Here is an 18,101-nt window from a genome sequence, read left to right as displayed (position 1 = left end):
TGGATTTGGAATGCTTTGTTTTTGCCCAGCCATGTCACTATTTTCTTTTCCATTCTTCTTCTGCCAACCTACAAGAATTTACAAAAACCAGCTTGCAGCTCATTGAAAATTATGAGCCATATTAAAACTGGCACATAATCATAATAATCACAGCTCCTAAAAAGTGTAGCAATAAGAATAAGTATTATGCAGCTGCAAGACTTCAGAGTACATGATTTCATTGTATTTGCGGTGGGAAGGAATTAATGCCTGTATACTTGGGCATTTGAGATAAGAGTGTATTAGGTAGGAAATTATTGTTTCACCACTTTTTCATATTTTCAAAAAAAGAATCAGAAAATATAAAATAGTAAAAACCAACCAACCGGGGATAGCTGTTAACAGCTTGCTAAGTACAACAGCAAAGAATTGTTAACCTTCTTCAAGTAATCAATGCTTTGAAAGAAAGGAAAGGAAAGGAAAGGAAAAAGAATTATAGGAAAAATAGACTCAAGGTTCTCTTCTTTTTAAAAATATCACCTGAATGTTTCCTTTTAAATCGGTTATTTAACCCTTTTTTCTTTTGATCACAGAACGTTATTAGCTCACAGTCTCATATTTTAGCTTAATTTGGAGTGAGATATTTAGGCTGGTTAGATGGCTTGGGAAAGAGGATTGGGGAGATTTACCTAAGAGGAACTTGAGCCAACGTTTGAGAAAGGCTATGAAAATGTTATGTATGTTTTAGCAGATGTAGAATGGGACAGAGAATTATGCCTGTTTCTTTGATTTATTATATGTGTGGTGTGCGCCCCACATAACTCTTTTGTGCAGTAACAATAAAAAAAATCCATATTAAAGTTAAATGTCAGCTCCAATATATTCTTGATGAAAAGGTCTTTTATTCAAGTTTAGGCTAAGCAACTGGAAGTGCGCGAGTGGGGGGGGGGCTTTCATCGGTCTTACTTCTGAATTGTTTCCCTGTTCAGATTAAGGAAACTGCAGGTTTTTTTAAAGCAGATTTTTAAACTTCTTTTTTTACTACCAACCATACACCCCATGTACATATAGATATATTTCTCAGAAACGATGTGGGGAAAAGGAAAACACATCCTAAATTATGAACATAACAAGTGTTTTTCTCAATGTATTTTGTTTTTATCTTTTTTATTGTTTTTATAGGTCTTTTAAAATCTCCATAGCTAACACAAACTACAAATACAACACTATACAAATTGTAATAAAATAAAACCGATTTTTTTAAAAAAAAACTCTTTAAAAAATCCACCATACTTTTTAGGTTGCAATTGTTCCTTTTTAATATAATTTTGCTTAAAACAATAATCCTTAAATGACAGAGAACCCAGGGCTTGATTAACTTAATTTTATATAAAAAAGCAAACAAATAAGTAAAATCGTGCATGACACTTCTGTTTTACAAAATAAAGACAATCAAATAGCCCAAACCTGACACATATATTGCAGCACCTCCACTTAAATACAAGGGTTAACAAGAATCCTAAGGAGGACACCCAAAGTAAAGCAAACAAAACAAAACACAACCACAATCCCATCTGTGGCAATAAAGAGAGTGGGAAAATAAATTTGACTAGAAACATGGTTATGATACGACAAATTCGATAATCCAATGCAACTGAGGGTGTAAAAGGACAACACCGCCATACAGTCTCAAATATTTTACAAAAAATGTTTGTCCCAGTTGTGCTTTTTGGGTGGGAGGAGTTGTCATTTCTGGAGCTCCCCAACTGTTGGCATTCTGCTTTCTTCCTCATTCATTCATTCATTCATTCATTCATTCATTCATTCTGCATTCATTCGAGCTCTCGGGCTCTTTCTCTCCCCCCCCTCCCTTCTGCTCTTTCATTCCGTTGGTTTATCCTCTTCTTCCTCGGCGCTCAGCTGAGTGGAGTTAAGGAGCTTGTTTTCCTTTTTCCATTTCATCCTTCGGTTCTGAAACCAGATTTTTATCTGACGCTCCGTCAGACACAGGGCGTGAGCGATCTCGATGCGTCGGCGCCTGGTCAGGTAACGGTTAAAATGGAATTCTTTCTCCAGCTCCAGAGTCTGGTAGCGGGTATAAGTCTGCCGTCCTCGCCTGCCACTCGGCCCAAAGGAGGAACCTGGTGGGGATGGAGAAGAAGGCAAGCGTGTGCTACTGAACATTTACTGGAATTACACATAAACAACATGCCAATGTCTATGCTACGCGCCAGAGTGTGTTGTTGTGAGTTTGTGTGAATGCGCGTCTATGTGCGTGGGCGCGGGGGGGGGGGAGACCTATTCCCTGCAGTAATCTCCCTACTCCAAGTGGCCCCGCTCTCTTGTCTCCAACTCTTAGCGACCAAAACCCACTGTCCTACCTAATACAAGGGAAAATTGAACCCACTCCTAATGAGCTTTAGCTTCGAGCTTGGGAACATTTCTTTTTTCCAGAATAATTCTGTTTCACGTTTTAATTGAAAAGTTGGAGATACACTTCCAGATGTTCTTTGCCTGCCCCTGAATGAGTCTCACTGGGCACACAGATAGCTCAGATCAAAAACTTGAAACTCCACCATGCAATCTGTTTTGTTTGTTTGCTTGTTTATCTTTTTCAATAAGAAGGAGAGGAGAAAATTTTGGAAAATAGTGCTGTAACCCAGAAGCTTATTGCTTCTCGTTTTGTTGGGAGGGTGGGGGAGTTGAGCGAACTGCTTCTTCACCCAAAGACCCTGTCCTTTTCTCCCTGCAAACTGGAGTGCCCTCCTGAGCAGTATTCACAGGGACTAAAATTGCTGCGCTGGGACACTTGCTTGGGAATAAATCCCATACCTGCCTGCTGCAGTTTTCGGAGAAATAGGCTCTGAAATAGTCTTTGAACGGGCTGTGGAGCTCTCAAAAGCAGCAGAACGGGAAGTGACTTAAAAAGTGGGGGGGGGGGTATTTAAACGAAGATAAATGACAACACTCCTTCACAGAGTTGAGTTTCTAGGAGCAATGGCGTAAAGGTTAATATGTAGATAGATATATGATAGATAGATAGATAGATAGATAGATAGATAGATAGATAGATAGATGATAGATAGATAGATAGATAGATAGATAGATAGATAGATAGGATAGATAGGATAGATGGATAGATAGATAGATGATAGATAGATAGATAGATAAAGATAGATAGATAGATAGATAGATAGATAGATAGATAGATAGATATAAATATAGCTACATGTGTGTGTGCACACACACATATATCTCCTCTCTTTTATTTCTATATTCTCTTCCCCTCTGCTATTCAACTCTAATTGCTTTAGTCTCCAGAACGTAAGCGAAACACCTACCTATCTCTCTCTATTGATTTCCCTTAGTTTCCCCTCCCTTTGGAATGTGGGGATGCGAGGAGGAGCTGTGGTTATCCTTCTTTAAATGAATTTTCATGGAAATTATGGCACCTGGAGGCAGTTGTTGATCACAAAGAAGGTGGGGAGAGTGAGTGAAAGAAAAACTAATCTACAACTTCCTCTTCAGGCAGGCATTCAATTACGCTTGAGTTTCATTAAAAATGTAGCTCTCTCTTTTCAAATATTTAAGCCCTTCTGACATTATACAACTGGCTGAATATAACTGGCTGAATATGCTGAATATGCCTTTGGCTAAGTTGGCACAGGGGTATCATGTCTGTATCACTGTGGGGAGAGAGGGAGAGAGAGGGGTGTGTGGAAAATAAGTTGAAATCCAGATCTATTGAAAACAATTGGGAAGAGGAGGTCAGTTTGATAGCAATTGCATGTGAGTGTGTGTGCACGCGTGGATGAGTATGAGTGCCAAGACACCTTTCTAAATCACCCCTAGTGAGTGACAGCTAACATTGCCTTCTACAAGACAGAATCGCTCAGTCAATAAATCTCTGCACTTTCAGTTGCAGAAAGTTGGCTAAAGAGAGGGCCTAACTCTAGAGAAGTTCCTGCAGATAATATGACAAACATACAAACAAACAAACAAGCCAGGCAGCGCCTTTGAAGCACAGCTAAGCAGTGCAAAAAAGTTTGAAGGAAGTTTCTGGCTGTACTGCCTGCTGCTTCAGATTAGAAGAAAAACATTTCCTGCTATATCTGGGTAGCCATCTGTCACCTAACATGATTGGGAAGAATGAGAGGAGGGGAAAGCAACTTACTATTGCAGGAATTCATTCTCTGCATCCAAGGGTATACTGGCGTGGAGCACTTTTGATCCTCGTTGTCCCCGAAAACGTGCTTGCTCTGTGAGCATTCTGACTTCCGGGCTTGTTCCTGGCCGAATTGAACAGGCTCCTCTAGGCTAGAAAGAGAACAGCCTGTCTCTTTCTCCCTGTAAAAACCAGATGTCCCGTAATCGCAGGCTGGACTCCGGTTGTAAGCTCCGTTGGTTTGCTGGTAGTAAGGCGCGCCCGCGTAACCTTTTTCCTGGACCCCACCGCCCCCAGTTCCATACGTGCTGGGATAGTGCCTTAAAGGATCCGCGTAGCCCGTGGAATATAAGGGGAGCTGTCCCAGGAAGGGTTCTTGACCCCCGGCTAAGCTCACCGGAAAAGTAGAGTTGACAAAATAAGAACTCATTGGAAATAATAATAACAATAACAATAATAATAGTTAACCAGAAGAACAGCGTCTGTTCTTTCCCTTGCTCTTTATGATTTGTTGCGTTTTATAGTCCAAGCGGTTTAGCTATTAGCAGTATATGGGAGATTGGGTTTTAGCTGAAGGGGGATGGCCGCGTGCCAACCAGGGACATAAGGGAAGAGAACCATCTGATCACGCGCTGACCAATAGCAGGAGTCGGAGGCTGCGAAATAGCACCCTAGAGGGGTTAGCTCTGCACAGGGGACCCCCCAGAACAAACCAGTGAAAGCATCTCTGCCACCAACACTATCACCTTTAAACAACAGAAACGCCCCCCTCCCCCATGCACCACTCTTTACCTCTGTTTCTCTCTCCACCCTCTTTATCACGTATCTAGGAAAAGCTATTGGGAGATATATAAATATATATATATATATATATATATATATATATATATATATATATATATATATATATATATATATATATATATATATATATATATATATATATATATATATATATATATATATATATATATATATATATATATATATATATATATATATATATATATATATATATATATATATATATATATATATATATATATATATATATATATATATATATATATATATATATATATATATATATATATATATATATATATATATGGTAGTAATAAACAAACATGGAAAAAGTGAAAGATATGAAAAATGACACCAATCTTATCCTTGCTGCTACTGTGGAGAGGGAGGAGGAAAACATGGGAAATATTTTCAACTTGAAAAGTTTGTGATTTTCATATAAGTACCTGGAGGAGGAGGATTGGAAGGCATATTATCTCCCTCCTCCACACTCACACCTTTGGGTTCAAGTGGGGGCAATGGGGAGCCTTTACTGTACAGCCAGTTCAAGAGCGCAATTACTGGATCTGGGGAAGGGAGATAAATTCCAGCCAGCGTCTTTTGGTGCGTCCTCTGAGCGCAGGACAGAGCTCAGAACCTCCTCGGGAGGTTCAACCGACCGGGCAGCTGGGGGATGGGTTTACAATTTATTCTCCGCATACCCGTCCCATCTCCAACTCTCCTGCTCCCACCCGGGTATGTGTTTCTACCCTCACGCGCCTATTTTGTGTCTCGGATCTAATCCAATCCCTCCGGTGTAAATTTGCGGCCCCGTGTCCGAAGTCCGAGAGAGCCATTGCCTGTGTTCGAGCTCAGCTCCCACGACATTCTGCGCCAAGAACGGTGCCCTCTTGCGTTTTTACGGTTCAGACCGCATCTTTGGACAGGTTAGAGTTAAAGGCAGCTGGTGGTCTGACTGCCAACCCCCCCTCCCCCATTTATCATCTAACATCAGAAATTATGAAATTCAAAGCAGGGGATAGTCCCGGGGTGAGAGATGTCAGAATGGTTTATATGAATTTTGGAAGCAGAGGGGGAAATTCCGGTTTTCTATTTTGTGCGTTTGAATTTGCAATAAATTCGGGAATAAAATTAAACTCTCATTTCTAATTCGTTGGTCTGCTTTAAAACTTTTTAAAAAGATAACTATGAAGGGAATGAAAAAGTTGACCTAAAGGCTGAAGTTTGACGTTTGACTTCGCCTCACCAGTTCTCACACTTGGCGGGCAAGCCTCGATCTCCAGCGATAAAATTGCCCTGCTTTTACTTTAGCGCGCTTATGACATATAGTTTTAAAAAGATGTGCCCCTTTACTCCCCTCTCCCCAATTCCACTTCTTTTCTATGCAATTGTGAATTCAAGCACTCTTATAACAATGTTCCGGTTTCTTCTACAACAACAGGAGTAGTTTCAAACTGTAAAATGCTACTTGCCCTGTGTATCATATTGCCACGATTGTCATTGTCATTCTCTCTGTGTGTTCTCTGTCTCTCTCGCTCCTTTTACCCCGACCAATTTATCCATCCGTTCATCCAGCTCGTCTTCCATCTTTTCACAAAAAATAGCCACTACAGCGTGCTGTTTTCGAGTCTTAAAAAACTTTGAAGCACTGTTTACCGATTTCTCATCCTTCATCCCCAATCTGCAAACATACACACCTCTTTCTAAATTCACCCGTATTCCTGATTTTCTTTACCTACCACGGGATTTTCCTGGACTTTTGGACAAATGAAACCGTAATGCACCTCATCTCTCTATCATCCTTTGATTACAGATATGCAATCTGTTCATAAGAATTCTCCACCACACACCTTCAATTGCTCCCAGACCGGATTTACATGGCAATGCTATCCCAGTAATAACCAATGCAATTTTTTTCTGTCAAGGGTTAAGGAACCACAAAATACGTTGGTTTAATATCTAATTTGTTAGCCTCTGTTTTAATGGCATAGAAACCCACATAGTCCCAACACTACTATGATATAACTCTTAGAATGAAAGGAAATTGCAAGCAGGGGGAGTAATTTTTGTTTGTTTGTTCAAGGCACTCTTTCTTTTCCTTTCCTTTTCTTTTCTCTCTCTCTCTCTCTTACACATACACCCCACACACACACACAAACTACCCTGATCTTTGATTTGTGTTCCTGCTGATTCTTTCCCCCTTATCCTTTATGTTCTGAGTACCTTCTAACTTTAAGTTAATCTGTTTTACTGATATGTAAAAAACGGAGAAAAATGGGCGGAAGAAGAGTAAGAAAGTGGATCTGAGCAAAAACAACCCTAATTAATTTCAAATCAACACAATACTTCTGTTACTTGCTTAATAACAGGGAAATCTCACAGATTGGTGAGTGGATTATTTGATTAGTTGAATATTTAATCTTAAGAACTGGTACTGGAAATACACATTGTGGATGGGTGGATGTGGGCAAAGAGCATTGGTCTGGTAAAGGATAGGGAACAGAAAATAGCTAAAATTGAAATATATAATAAATACATTAAAGAGTCTCTAACTTATACTCTTTACAATGAGAAAAGCCTAGTCTTTTTCAGACCTCTTTGTGTGTTCCACTATTCAAACTTGGCAATTCAGATGGAACATTTTAAACGATGCAAAATTTTTGAAACTTTAAATCTGAAAATAGGTAAACTCGAAAGTTAAATGACAGATTAATTTGTCCTCTGCCAGAAGTTATTTATTGTCCAGATATGAAGAAAATAACTTTCCATGTGCCAAATCCTGGAAATAATAACTGCTTTCAGTGTAACATGTGTATTTTGATTTTACAGCTGTTTAAAAAAATAAATCAATACCTGAAAATGACTTGAAAGCCTGCTGAATGCTAGTCTATCTTTTAAGTTGGGTGTATGTTGTAGTAGTGGGGAGAGATCAGTTTCAGTAATCAATATTTTGGGTCAGAACAATCCCTGTTTATTGCTATTTGTTTGTTTATCAGTCTATTTATTTGTTTGATTTCTATATCCCCCATCTCAGATATTATCTAACAGCATAGGTAGTTGATAATATTTATTTTAATGCATAGCCCACCACCTTTTTTCCCTTCTCTTCTAAATCTATTTTTTCTTCCCCCCCCCCCTCCTCTCTGATTACTGTGAAAATATAGGTCCCTTGGCAAACTTTTATGGTGGGCAAATATTTTTCAACTAATATTTTTATTAGTTGAAAATAAGATATGAGCCAGCTGTAGAGCAAAGAAACTCTTTTCTATGCCCTGTTATTGTTAGAAGAGACTGACAGGGCTTTCTTTAAGCTCAGAAAATTTATCTTGACCAGTTTAAGGCATAAGTATGTGAATAATTAATAAAGATTAACAGTATTTGTTTACAGAAGTATGTAGCTGGTGCTTTGCTGAAAATGTGCCCCATGTTTCTGACCCTCCCCCTCCTGTTTCCTCTCCATTCTTCCCTGCCCTTTTGCTTTAGCAAAATCCAACTTTAGAAAGCACCAGGAAAAGTGCTGGTGCTGGTGTGAGATAAATGAAGGGATTAAAATCTACACCTAAATATTTCTTTAGGCACTTGCTAGGCCAGGGAATTATTTAGGGGCAAAAGGAAGAGAGAGAAAAGTTGAAGCAAGCTTAAGCAATCATAAAATTTTCAATAAGATATAGAATGGCAAGCAAGTAAGAAATTTTCATTTTTCCTTTGTAAATGGGAGTGTTGGAATTCAGCAAACAGCATGATCTTTGACAGAAGAATCAAATTGGTACCATAAACTTAAGATTGGCCTTTAAACACACCCTGCACACACACGCACGTGCCCGCGCGCGCACACACACACACACACACACGGAGGGGGGAGGAAGGGAGGGGGGAGTGGAATTGAATAGCCTCATAAATTTATTTAGGATCATAAAAGTATTCACAAGAGATGAGCTTCTTTTGTCTTACCACAAGTCTAACTGATGTTTATATTGTGGGCATTTATAAAACCTACTAAAGGCATACAACTCATCACACACACACACATTTTGTCTTATCCTCTCAATTTCCTCTTTTCAAGCATATAACCATTCAATTTTAATTTTCAGCCATTTGTGTTTAATTTACCTGACTTCCCCTACAATGTATAATTATCTTTTTAATGGGATCACAGAGGATTTTTTTTCCAAAAAAGAGCATGGGGAAACTACCTTTCATTACTTTATCAAAAGGATTTAGCTAATAATTAACTGGAAGGGGAAATGGGTGCTTTGAATAAAGTCAAGAAACAAAACAAAACTAGCTGCCACCACATTATTTAAAAAAATCTTTGATTTTTTTAAAAAAAACAGAAATGCTGCAAAACGATGTTTTAATAGATTGTCCAGCTCTCTGAAAGTAACAGAAGTGGTATTTGTCACTTGGCTATGTTGTATGATGAGAGGTATTCTAAAATAAAAGTATCTCAAAAATCCTCTATCTGAAAGGGGATTTACCCCATTATAATGATATTTACACAAAAATTATAGTCTATATTAACTGGAGGAATACAAATAATTCAGACATGAAGATAAAATAATTATATTTAGTCTGATTCTGATAACAAGTTTGTGTTTGAAAGCAAAAGAGAAGTGGGGGGGTTCTACTCCCCAATAGCCTATGATTAATAAAATTTTGTTTTAGAAAAATTTTGAACAGTAATCACAGTTGAAAAATGGAATAGGTTTATCAGACATACATATCTCATTTTTTATCAGAAACAATTTACCAGAAACAATTAAGCAAAATATCTTACATAATTCCTTAGGAAAAATATTCTTTCTAACTGTTACAAACATACACAGGTCCCATCTGAAATGTTCTTAAACATTCCACAAAGCTGTAAAAATACTTCATGCAATTTAAAAAGAATAATTTGCTACCATGAATGCACTTTAACACATACTAACACAATCTTAAATAAAATAGACGGGTGGAAATTCTCCTCAACCCCTTTTCCAGATTCTGTAAGGCATGCCTAATCCATTACATGACAAAAATACATTAACTGTAGAAAATGAAAATCTTGGTCTAGTTAAACTAGTTTTCATGGGAAATTAATCATTGTAGAGCATGGAAAGCAACTCGAAGAGTTATTTAATTGGCCGGTAGATGGCAGCAAACAGCACCAAATGAGAAGGCAGAGGAAGAGTAAAAAGGCGAACAGTTAAAATAAAAGAATATGTGCTCCATAGGGGAGGGGGAAATTGCACACATATAAACAACTTAGCTGTGTTGTTTAAGCAATAGGAATTCTTTCACGAGTGGCCTTTATCTAAATGGGTAAAACCCACTTGCAGGCCATCTTTTAATGTAAGAGTGATACTCCCCCCCCTAAGAGCAAAAAAAGGCCAAAATGAACACATGAATATCGGAAAACAAGCGATTTAGAAATAGCACTAGTTTGAAAATGGAATAAAACCTATTGTATTAATACAACAACAACCTGATTCAACTCTCAAATGTCTGGTGGATAGAAAAGGGTACAGAGAATCAGAAAGACCACACTAAATCGATGTCCAACAGTCATAACTGCATATGAAAATGAAGAAGATATATAATATGCATGTTTTCATTCCCCCCCCCCGCTTTTTTATTTCATGCAGTTGTGATTTATTTGCAGCAAGATAATATTGATTAAAAAAAACTTCGGAGGCTAGGAAGTTAGATCATTTTTGTTTTTAAAATGTTTAACTAGCTGTTGAATACATTTCAAACTGTAGAAGCAGTATTTGGCTCCAGGTAATAGTAATTATTTTTCAATAATATTTTTCAGATGCTTAAACACTTCACTGGCAAATGGTTAATTGAACACATCAGTCAAGAAACATTTAAAATTATTCTGTGAAGCTCCCCCCCCCCCGCCTTTCAAAAATAAGCATATCAAATAGAATCCATTCAAAAATATTATCATTTATAGAGCAACAAAAGGAAAAAACAAGATTTCTAAATACGGATGGAACAACATGTACAAACATTATCATCATCATCTCTATACAGTAGGGTTGTATCTTGCAACACATACATACATGCACGTGCATTTTCTGTTAACGCCCAAATGTGGGCAGTGGATTATAGTCTGTTACCGCCCTTATATTACAATGTTGGGGTCTTTTACATCTTTAGTTTAAAACCTAGTGCAGTTGAATTTTTTCCTTAATTGTATTTATTAACTGTTGTGACCATACTCTGTGTTCTGTCTCTCCTCACCCTCCCAGCCTTACATAGATGAACAGTTCGTTAGAAGAAAAATCACCTACGTCCATACAGAACACCCTGGAGAAAAGGATCTAAATCGAACTGGCTGCTGTACAGAACTTCTTAAAATGAGTGGATTCTCTCGCTGACAAGTAAGTCTCGATAAATCGTTCTTCCTGGGATGGGGAAGAGATTTGAAGGGTAAAAGAAAGAATGAAAAGAAGCCTACAGAAGGGGTTGTATCCCCCTATGTTAATATTTATGTATATATATAATTATTGAGGTAGCTCGAATTCTCTAGGTGACATGGATATCTTAAACCCTCCCCCTCCCCCTTCCTTCCTTTCTTCCTTCCTTCCTTTTTTCTTTCCTTCCTTACTTCCTTCCTTCCTTTCCTTCTCTTATATGATACATTTAACAATAGCTTTTTACCACCTCATATTTTTTAATATATATATTTTTCATATAAAAAAAGAAAGCAAATCTGTATTTGGTTCTTTGCCTCCTTCAAATAATATCAGCTTCAATTTTAGAAAATTATGAGCTTACCTTTTGATGCCCATCCTTCTCTGGATTGGGAGGAGGAGGAGGAGGATGAAGAGGTGGAGGCGAAGGAGGAGGAAGAGGGGGGAGATTGAATTGCGTTTGCTTTTATATGTAAGCTGACAAATATTGTCCCAACCTGATAGCCGTCCATTGCGACTTCTGATAGCTTTTTCCTTTGCCGCGTCCTTTTGTACAGAAAACGGAGTAACTTCCCTCTTTGAAAAATGACCAAAGCCTCCAGCCGGTACCGATTCTCCATTTCCCCCTCCATCATTAGAGAGAGAACCCGAGTCGGTACAGAGAGAATTGGAAAAGGAAGGATAGGTAGGGAATCAATAATATTAGCTATTTAAGCTTAGTCCCAAATATCTGCGTGCATCTGTGCGAGAGTATGTGTGTGTATGTGCGTGTGTGTGCATGAGAGAGAAACTGTGTGTGTGTGTGTGTGTATTTGTGCCGGCGCTTCCCCTGCTCCTCCTCTATTTTTAGCCCTATTGAGCTTATACATGAAAGTAAAAAAAAAATGTTAAAAGAGACGACAGTCCTACAGAGGACAGTGATCCGACCCAAGGTACAGCGGCCAAAAGAATGGTAGAATAACCACATGGGAAATCATAAAAAGTTCATGTTCACGGTTAGCAGTCCACATGACCAGCTCTGGCCAATCGCAGAACCCAGCCACTCATAAAGTTCTATCACAAAGTTGTAAATTTTCATAAAACAACAAGGAATTTATTGCATTTCTTCATGACTGCTTTAACAGCAGTCTTTTTCTCAGCCGCCATCTTTTCTTTAAAAAAAGAGGGAGAGTAGAAGAGAGAAGAATATACGAAGATTGGGGGGGGGGGTCCACATCTCGGCAGGGGGCCTTAAACGACCCCTCCTTCATTAAAGGTTAAAAGAACCTCCTGTGCGAAGCCACTTCTCTGCACAAGCCCTCCCAAGCTTTCGACCCTTCTTTCGCTATAGGGATCCACCACAGTCCCCATACCTGTAGTAGTCTGGAAATGCGGGAGGAAGGAGGGAGGGAGGCATAGAAAGACTTGTTCTGAAATTATGTTTTGTTTCCTTTAAAGCAAAAGTGGTTCTCCACTTCTCCACTAATCGGACTGGGTGGGTGGGGGGGACGAATATTATCTCCCGTGATTTCTCTTCCGGAAATTCCCTACGAAATTAAAACATTAAATGCCCCAGTTTCAAGACACAGGAGGAAAAAAACAACTATATATTATCGGGTCGTAAGAAACATATTTACGGGAGCAAGCATATAGATGTTATTATGCGTATGCATTTATGTATGCATGTGGAACATGTATATTTACATATCTATGCATGTGTGTGTTTGTGTGTGTGTGTTTGTGTGTGTGTGTGTACACACACAGACATACAAGGAGAAAGAAAGAAAGAAAGAAAGAAAGAAAGAAAGAAAGAAAGAAAGAAAGAAAGAAAGAAAGAAAGAAAGAAAGAAAGAAAGAAAGAAAGAAAGACGGGGCGTATACCCGCACAGGCGCACTAAGGTTTTTGAAGGCGTACACACTACCGCAGTGGTACATGCCACGAACACAATAGTAGTGGTCCAATGCAGCAAAATCTCATAAGGTGAGTGATAGGACAGTTCAGGAATTCTGTTTCCGCCCTTAGAACTATCCACTGAAATTACTTATTTTGCTTGAGAAAGGAACATACATTTCTGCTTATTTGGTATTTCAGATCCAACCCATTTCAAAGAAGAAATTATAGTATTCCTTCTCCTTATTTCTCTGGATATATTCAGATGGGTACAACTGACATGGCTTTCTCATGCAACCATCAGTTAACAGAGCAAAGCGATTATTTTCTTTTATTTTGATAATTTTATATGTGCATATCTATTTCACCTATCTTTCTATTGCACGCACATACTCACGCCCAATAATACACATGTCTTCAATGTGGTTTGGGTGAGGATAAGTGTAATTATATGTAATATTATAAGATCTTATCTAAATATCTATTTCTTTTCATAATCTATAAATAATCTTTTTTTAAATTTCTTTCTCAGAAATATTAGTGTACAGTTGAAGCCAAAGTTATAATTGAAAAATACTGGAGAAAATAATTTTAAACATCAAAATAATGTTACAGAAAGTGTGAGTAAAAATAATCTATTTCATCATTTTATTTTTACTTTCAGTTTAATTAAGAGATGGATGAAGCTTCACCTTGATTTTTCCTATTTGTCATTTATCTTTACATTTTGACCATTTAGCACCTTATCACCAATGAAAACAAAAGCAATTCTGTATTTTTCAATCATAAAAAATAAAATACTAAGTATTTAAGATACCCCCCTCTTCTAATTCTGCAATTATTGCTTCAGGATGTGAAAATACAAAACTGAAAAACTAAACTGAAATGATGTGTTGAATGTTTCTGAAATTTGTTACAAATTTATGTTGCCTTTCTGAGTTAAATCACTCTCATTTGTATTATTTTTTATTAACTTTTACTTGCCACAGATAGATGTCTCCCTATAAAAAGCTGGAAGGATAAATAAATATAGAAATTGAGATAAATCTAAGGAACTGAACTTTCATATTTGGAATTTCATTTTGTTGGTATTATTATTAGTAGCATCAGTGTATCTTATTTACTGTTCTTTTGTCTTTGAAGAAGCTGATTGAGAAAAAGGGAACCACAGGACACAGTTTCTCTTCTTTTCTTAACCAAGACTCTTTTTAGTCAACCCTTAAGCAAACCATCACAAACTTTAACCCTCCATTCTGTCCCCAAAGTGGCCAAACTACTGACATTGGTAAGCTCGTATGCGGATATGCAGTGAGAATAAAATAACGTGATTTTAACATGATGTGATCAATTGAAGAGGATGCTGGATTTTTGCAATAGGATTGAAAGCAATTTTAAAATATGCCTAACAATACATGGAATTGGGAGTAGGAATTGGGAAGGAATATTTGAAATCTGCTCTCTCAAAGCATAGGCACCAGTTGGAGAACAGGAAAATTTCCCTGCTCACACCAAATAAATGATAATCTCACCCATGTAAAGCAGCTCAGTGTCACTTCGCACTGCGAGATGAACGCCAATAAGTTTGACAAATAAATAAAAAATACAGTCATCACTGGACACAATATTCATAATGTTATTTTTAATTATTTTCCCCTTTTCTACGCATAGTAATCACAGAATACAAATCAAAAAGGTTGGTAAACTATTAAAGAATTTGCTATCTATCATATACATTGGTTTTACTCATCACAATATTAATTTCAGATTTTCTAGTGACAGTAAAAATGAAGTGGTCCATTGCCAAACATGTAAAAATATACATCAACAAAAACAGAATGAAATAAAATAAGCAAGGAAAAAAACCAGCACCAGTAATCAGACGTAGAGGCACAAATCTACGAAGAGGAAGACAGGAATCTTATAGAATTATGTACAACAATCGTCTTCTGCTAAGTTTTGTGTTCCCTTCATACATTTGGAGTTCACGGTTTTCTAAGGAAAAGTGCTAACCACGTCAACATTTTTACTTCATAAACCATTTCTTTTAAATTACAAGAGGATCAAAAAGAGAGGTTTTAAACAAGTAAATTTACAAATACTTGGACTATATGTATACCCACATAAAAACAAAACAGTTACCTAAAGAGACATTTAATAAGTAGATTTCTTTTTTGTTGTACAAAAACAAAATAAGAGAGAGTAATGTTAATATAGGTAGTTTCCCAAGTGTCAAGAAGCAGAAGAAAGAATCCTTTCAGTTTGCTTAGATGTTTGTTTCTTGTTTCAATGTAGTCTATTATGTTAATTTTTACATTTTCCTCTAAATTTGTGTAACAGTGCGGTCAGATTACTTTCTCTCTTTCCTTTCCTTTCCTTTCCTTTCCTTTCCTTTCCTTTTTCCTTTCCCTCCCTTTCCATTCAGTTCCATTCTCTCTCTTCCATTTCCACTTTCACCCTTCCTTTTTCTTTCACTCTTCTTCATCTTCTTCAGCCTCTGGTTTTTCCTGGCTATTTGAGCCTGGCCCTGCAGGTTTGTTTTCTTTTTTCCACTTCATTCGTCTGTTCTGGAACCAGATTTTGATCTGTCTTTCTGTAAGACATAAAGCATGGGCTATCTCAATGCGTCGCCTTCTGGTCAAGTAACGGTTGTAATGGAATTCCTTCTCCAGTTCCAGGGTCTGGTACCTGGTATAGGTCTGGCGGCCTCTCTTTCTGTCAGTCCCTGAAAAAAAATAAAATAGAATTTTACAAGCTTATTTTGGTTTTTCACCTTTTTATGTGCGTCTGTGTGTGTTTTAACATATTTACCCGCGAGGATATATATATATATATATATATATATATGTTTTAAAATACCTAGTTTTAATAACATATTTTACTTATATAAATTCTGTATGCATTTTGTCACCATTAAAACAAATTAATAGAAAAGTATAATATTGCATACTTTGAATGAAACTTTTTCATCTTTAGGCAGGAATTTAATATTTAATATCAGTTTAATTTAATATCAGTTCCGCAGTTTCAAATAAATAATGCAATTATTAGGTGCACAATTTAGGTTTACTGATACTTATTTGGAGGCACATCAGGTTGAGTTTAGGTCAAGGATTGAAGGAATTTGGGACAATTTAATGGTGATGCAAATTTTATTCAGGGAGATGCAATGCATTATTTTTTTAAATGTCAAGATTCCTGTTATTACCAATAAAGATCAATAAAAATTCTTTTTGAAAAATGCACACATGAATGAAAGGGTCTATAAAAAGCTTGCTACTTGTTTGCTCATAAGATGTGTGATAAGAGTTAAATCATGCAAGAATTGAGGTAGATGAAATTACAAGAAAGCCTCTTCCCTGCAGAAATTTCCACATCTGGTAAACTTCTTTAAGTCAGTGAAGGTTAATGTTAGGGTAACGTTACTTCCTTCCTTTTCCAGGTTGTGTTTTATTTTATTCTACCCCTTCCCCTGAGCGGGGGAAAAATGGTATTTGGATTTTTTCATTAGGAATTTCGGAAGCTGCTGGGCTCAGTTAGTCGATATGGGAATTCCTCAAAGCAAGCATCCTGTCTTTGACCACAACTATTTTACTCGGGCATCCAAAGAATCTGGATTCAAACCAGAAATCAATTCTGCAGTCATTTCTTGTTGGCCTGATACAACTAACAAGACTTTTGAGTAAATGGATTTTATCACTGGCTCTTGCCAGAGTTAAAAGACCCCCCACTTTACCTCTCTGAAATGTGCCAATTAACTTAGTATGTTTATTGTTTAGCAAAAAAGGGAGAGGGGATGTAGGTCCTTGGCTCTGTAAAAAGAGCAATAAAGCAGGATATAAAGAGGGGGAAAAATAAGCTGTCTGTGGAATGTGAGTTGTAAACTCTGCTGAACGGAAGGCTGTAAATGACCAGTCTTGCTTTGGCAATGGAATCTCCCAATTCCAGGCAAGGCGCAAGGAAATGCAGGAGTTGGGGGAAGGGGGAGATAAGAGACAGAGGAAATAAATTCCAGTTTTCATTGCATTTGTCCAAATGGGGAAAGAAGCCATCAGACCCCCAATAAGGAGGGGGGGGGTCATGCCTTGTGCCCTGGTTGTGCTCCGTCCTTCAATATTGTCCTCTTCCAGCACCAAAGCATAAAGGAGAATTTGCCCTGCTACCAGGAGCTGCTGCTATTGCTGGTTTCTATAAAGTGGAGGGAAAAAAGAAAGTTCTTGTTGACTGCCACTCCTCTACTCCCACCCCACAAGACTAAAGCTGGGCTTTAACATGCAATCTGTAAACCATGGTTTATGGATTACCTAATAAGAAAGAAAAGTTAATTTGTTATAGTAGCCCCTGAAATTACTGAAGCTACTGTGCCTTCATGTCCATACACACACAGCCTTTGTTTCCCCCTCATCCCTTTTGGTCTCCTTTCATGCCATTTGGATAGAGACCTAGCCTGAATTTTTGCCTCAGCTCCCACTTTCCATTCCAGAGATATCAAATAACTGCATGGACATATAGTACTTTTAAACAGAACTTTACCAGGACATCCCCCAGTCAGGTGCCTCCACAAGCCGGGGACTACAGCTTATAGTGTAGCTGACCATGATGGTAGGTGTAGTCAACACATCCAACGGGTATTGGAGTGAAGAAAGCTGCACTGGAATATCACTAGAAACTTGGCAGATTTCAAAATAGTCATGGGTGATAGAATTGCCAAAGAGGGAGCCCTTCCTATTCCTATAGACATCCATTTAGTTTTCTGCCTATTGATCTGTGGACAATCTCAGACTGTTCACTCTCACACTGAAATGACCACTTCCACTAACATTCTAGCTGTAGAAGAATGTGAGAAATTGGCCCTTGGCAATGTTCTCATTATCTCTAGCCT

At 37.6% G+C, this 18,101-nt stretch overlaps 2 protein-coding genes across 2 annotated transcripts in view; both read right to left on the bottom strand.

The window, feature by feature from the left end:
• Positions 1-1,149: 1,149 nt before the first annotated feature.
• On the bottom strand, positions 1,150-4,637 carry HOXB6 (homeobox B6). The gene is made up of 2 exons (XM_081933871.1): positions 4,154-4,637; positions 1,150-2,120 (listed from the first exon to the last, which is right to left on the bottom strand). Exons 1-2 carry the CDS (start codon positions 4,572-4,574, stop codon positions 1,861-1,863), a joined length of 681 nt encoding a protein of 226 aa, XP_081789997.1. The 5' UTR covers positions 4,575-4,637; the 3' UTR covers positions 1,150-1,860.
• Positions 4,638-14,347: 9,710 nt separating this feature from the next.
• Positions 14,348-18,101, bottom strand: part of HOXB7 (homeobox B7) — a 5,753-nt gene continuing 1,999 nt past the window's right edge. The window contains exon 2 of the mRNA XM_081933145.1: positions 14,348-15,944. Coding sequence (XP_081789271.1) covers positions 15,691-15,944 — 254 coding nt within the window. The 3' untranslated portion in view covers positions 14,348-15,690. The remainder of the gene's footprint in view (positions 15,945-18,101) is intronic.

Source organism: Natrix helvetica (genome assembly GCF_964273705.1).
Source record: "Natrix helvetica genome assembly, chromosome: Z".
NCBI classification, from domain to species: domain Eukaryota; kingdom Metazoa; phylum Chordata; class Lepidosauria; order Squamata; family Natricidae; genus Natrix; species Natrix helvetica.
This window is presented reverse-complemented; position numbering and strand designations above follow the sequence as displayed.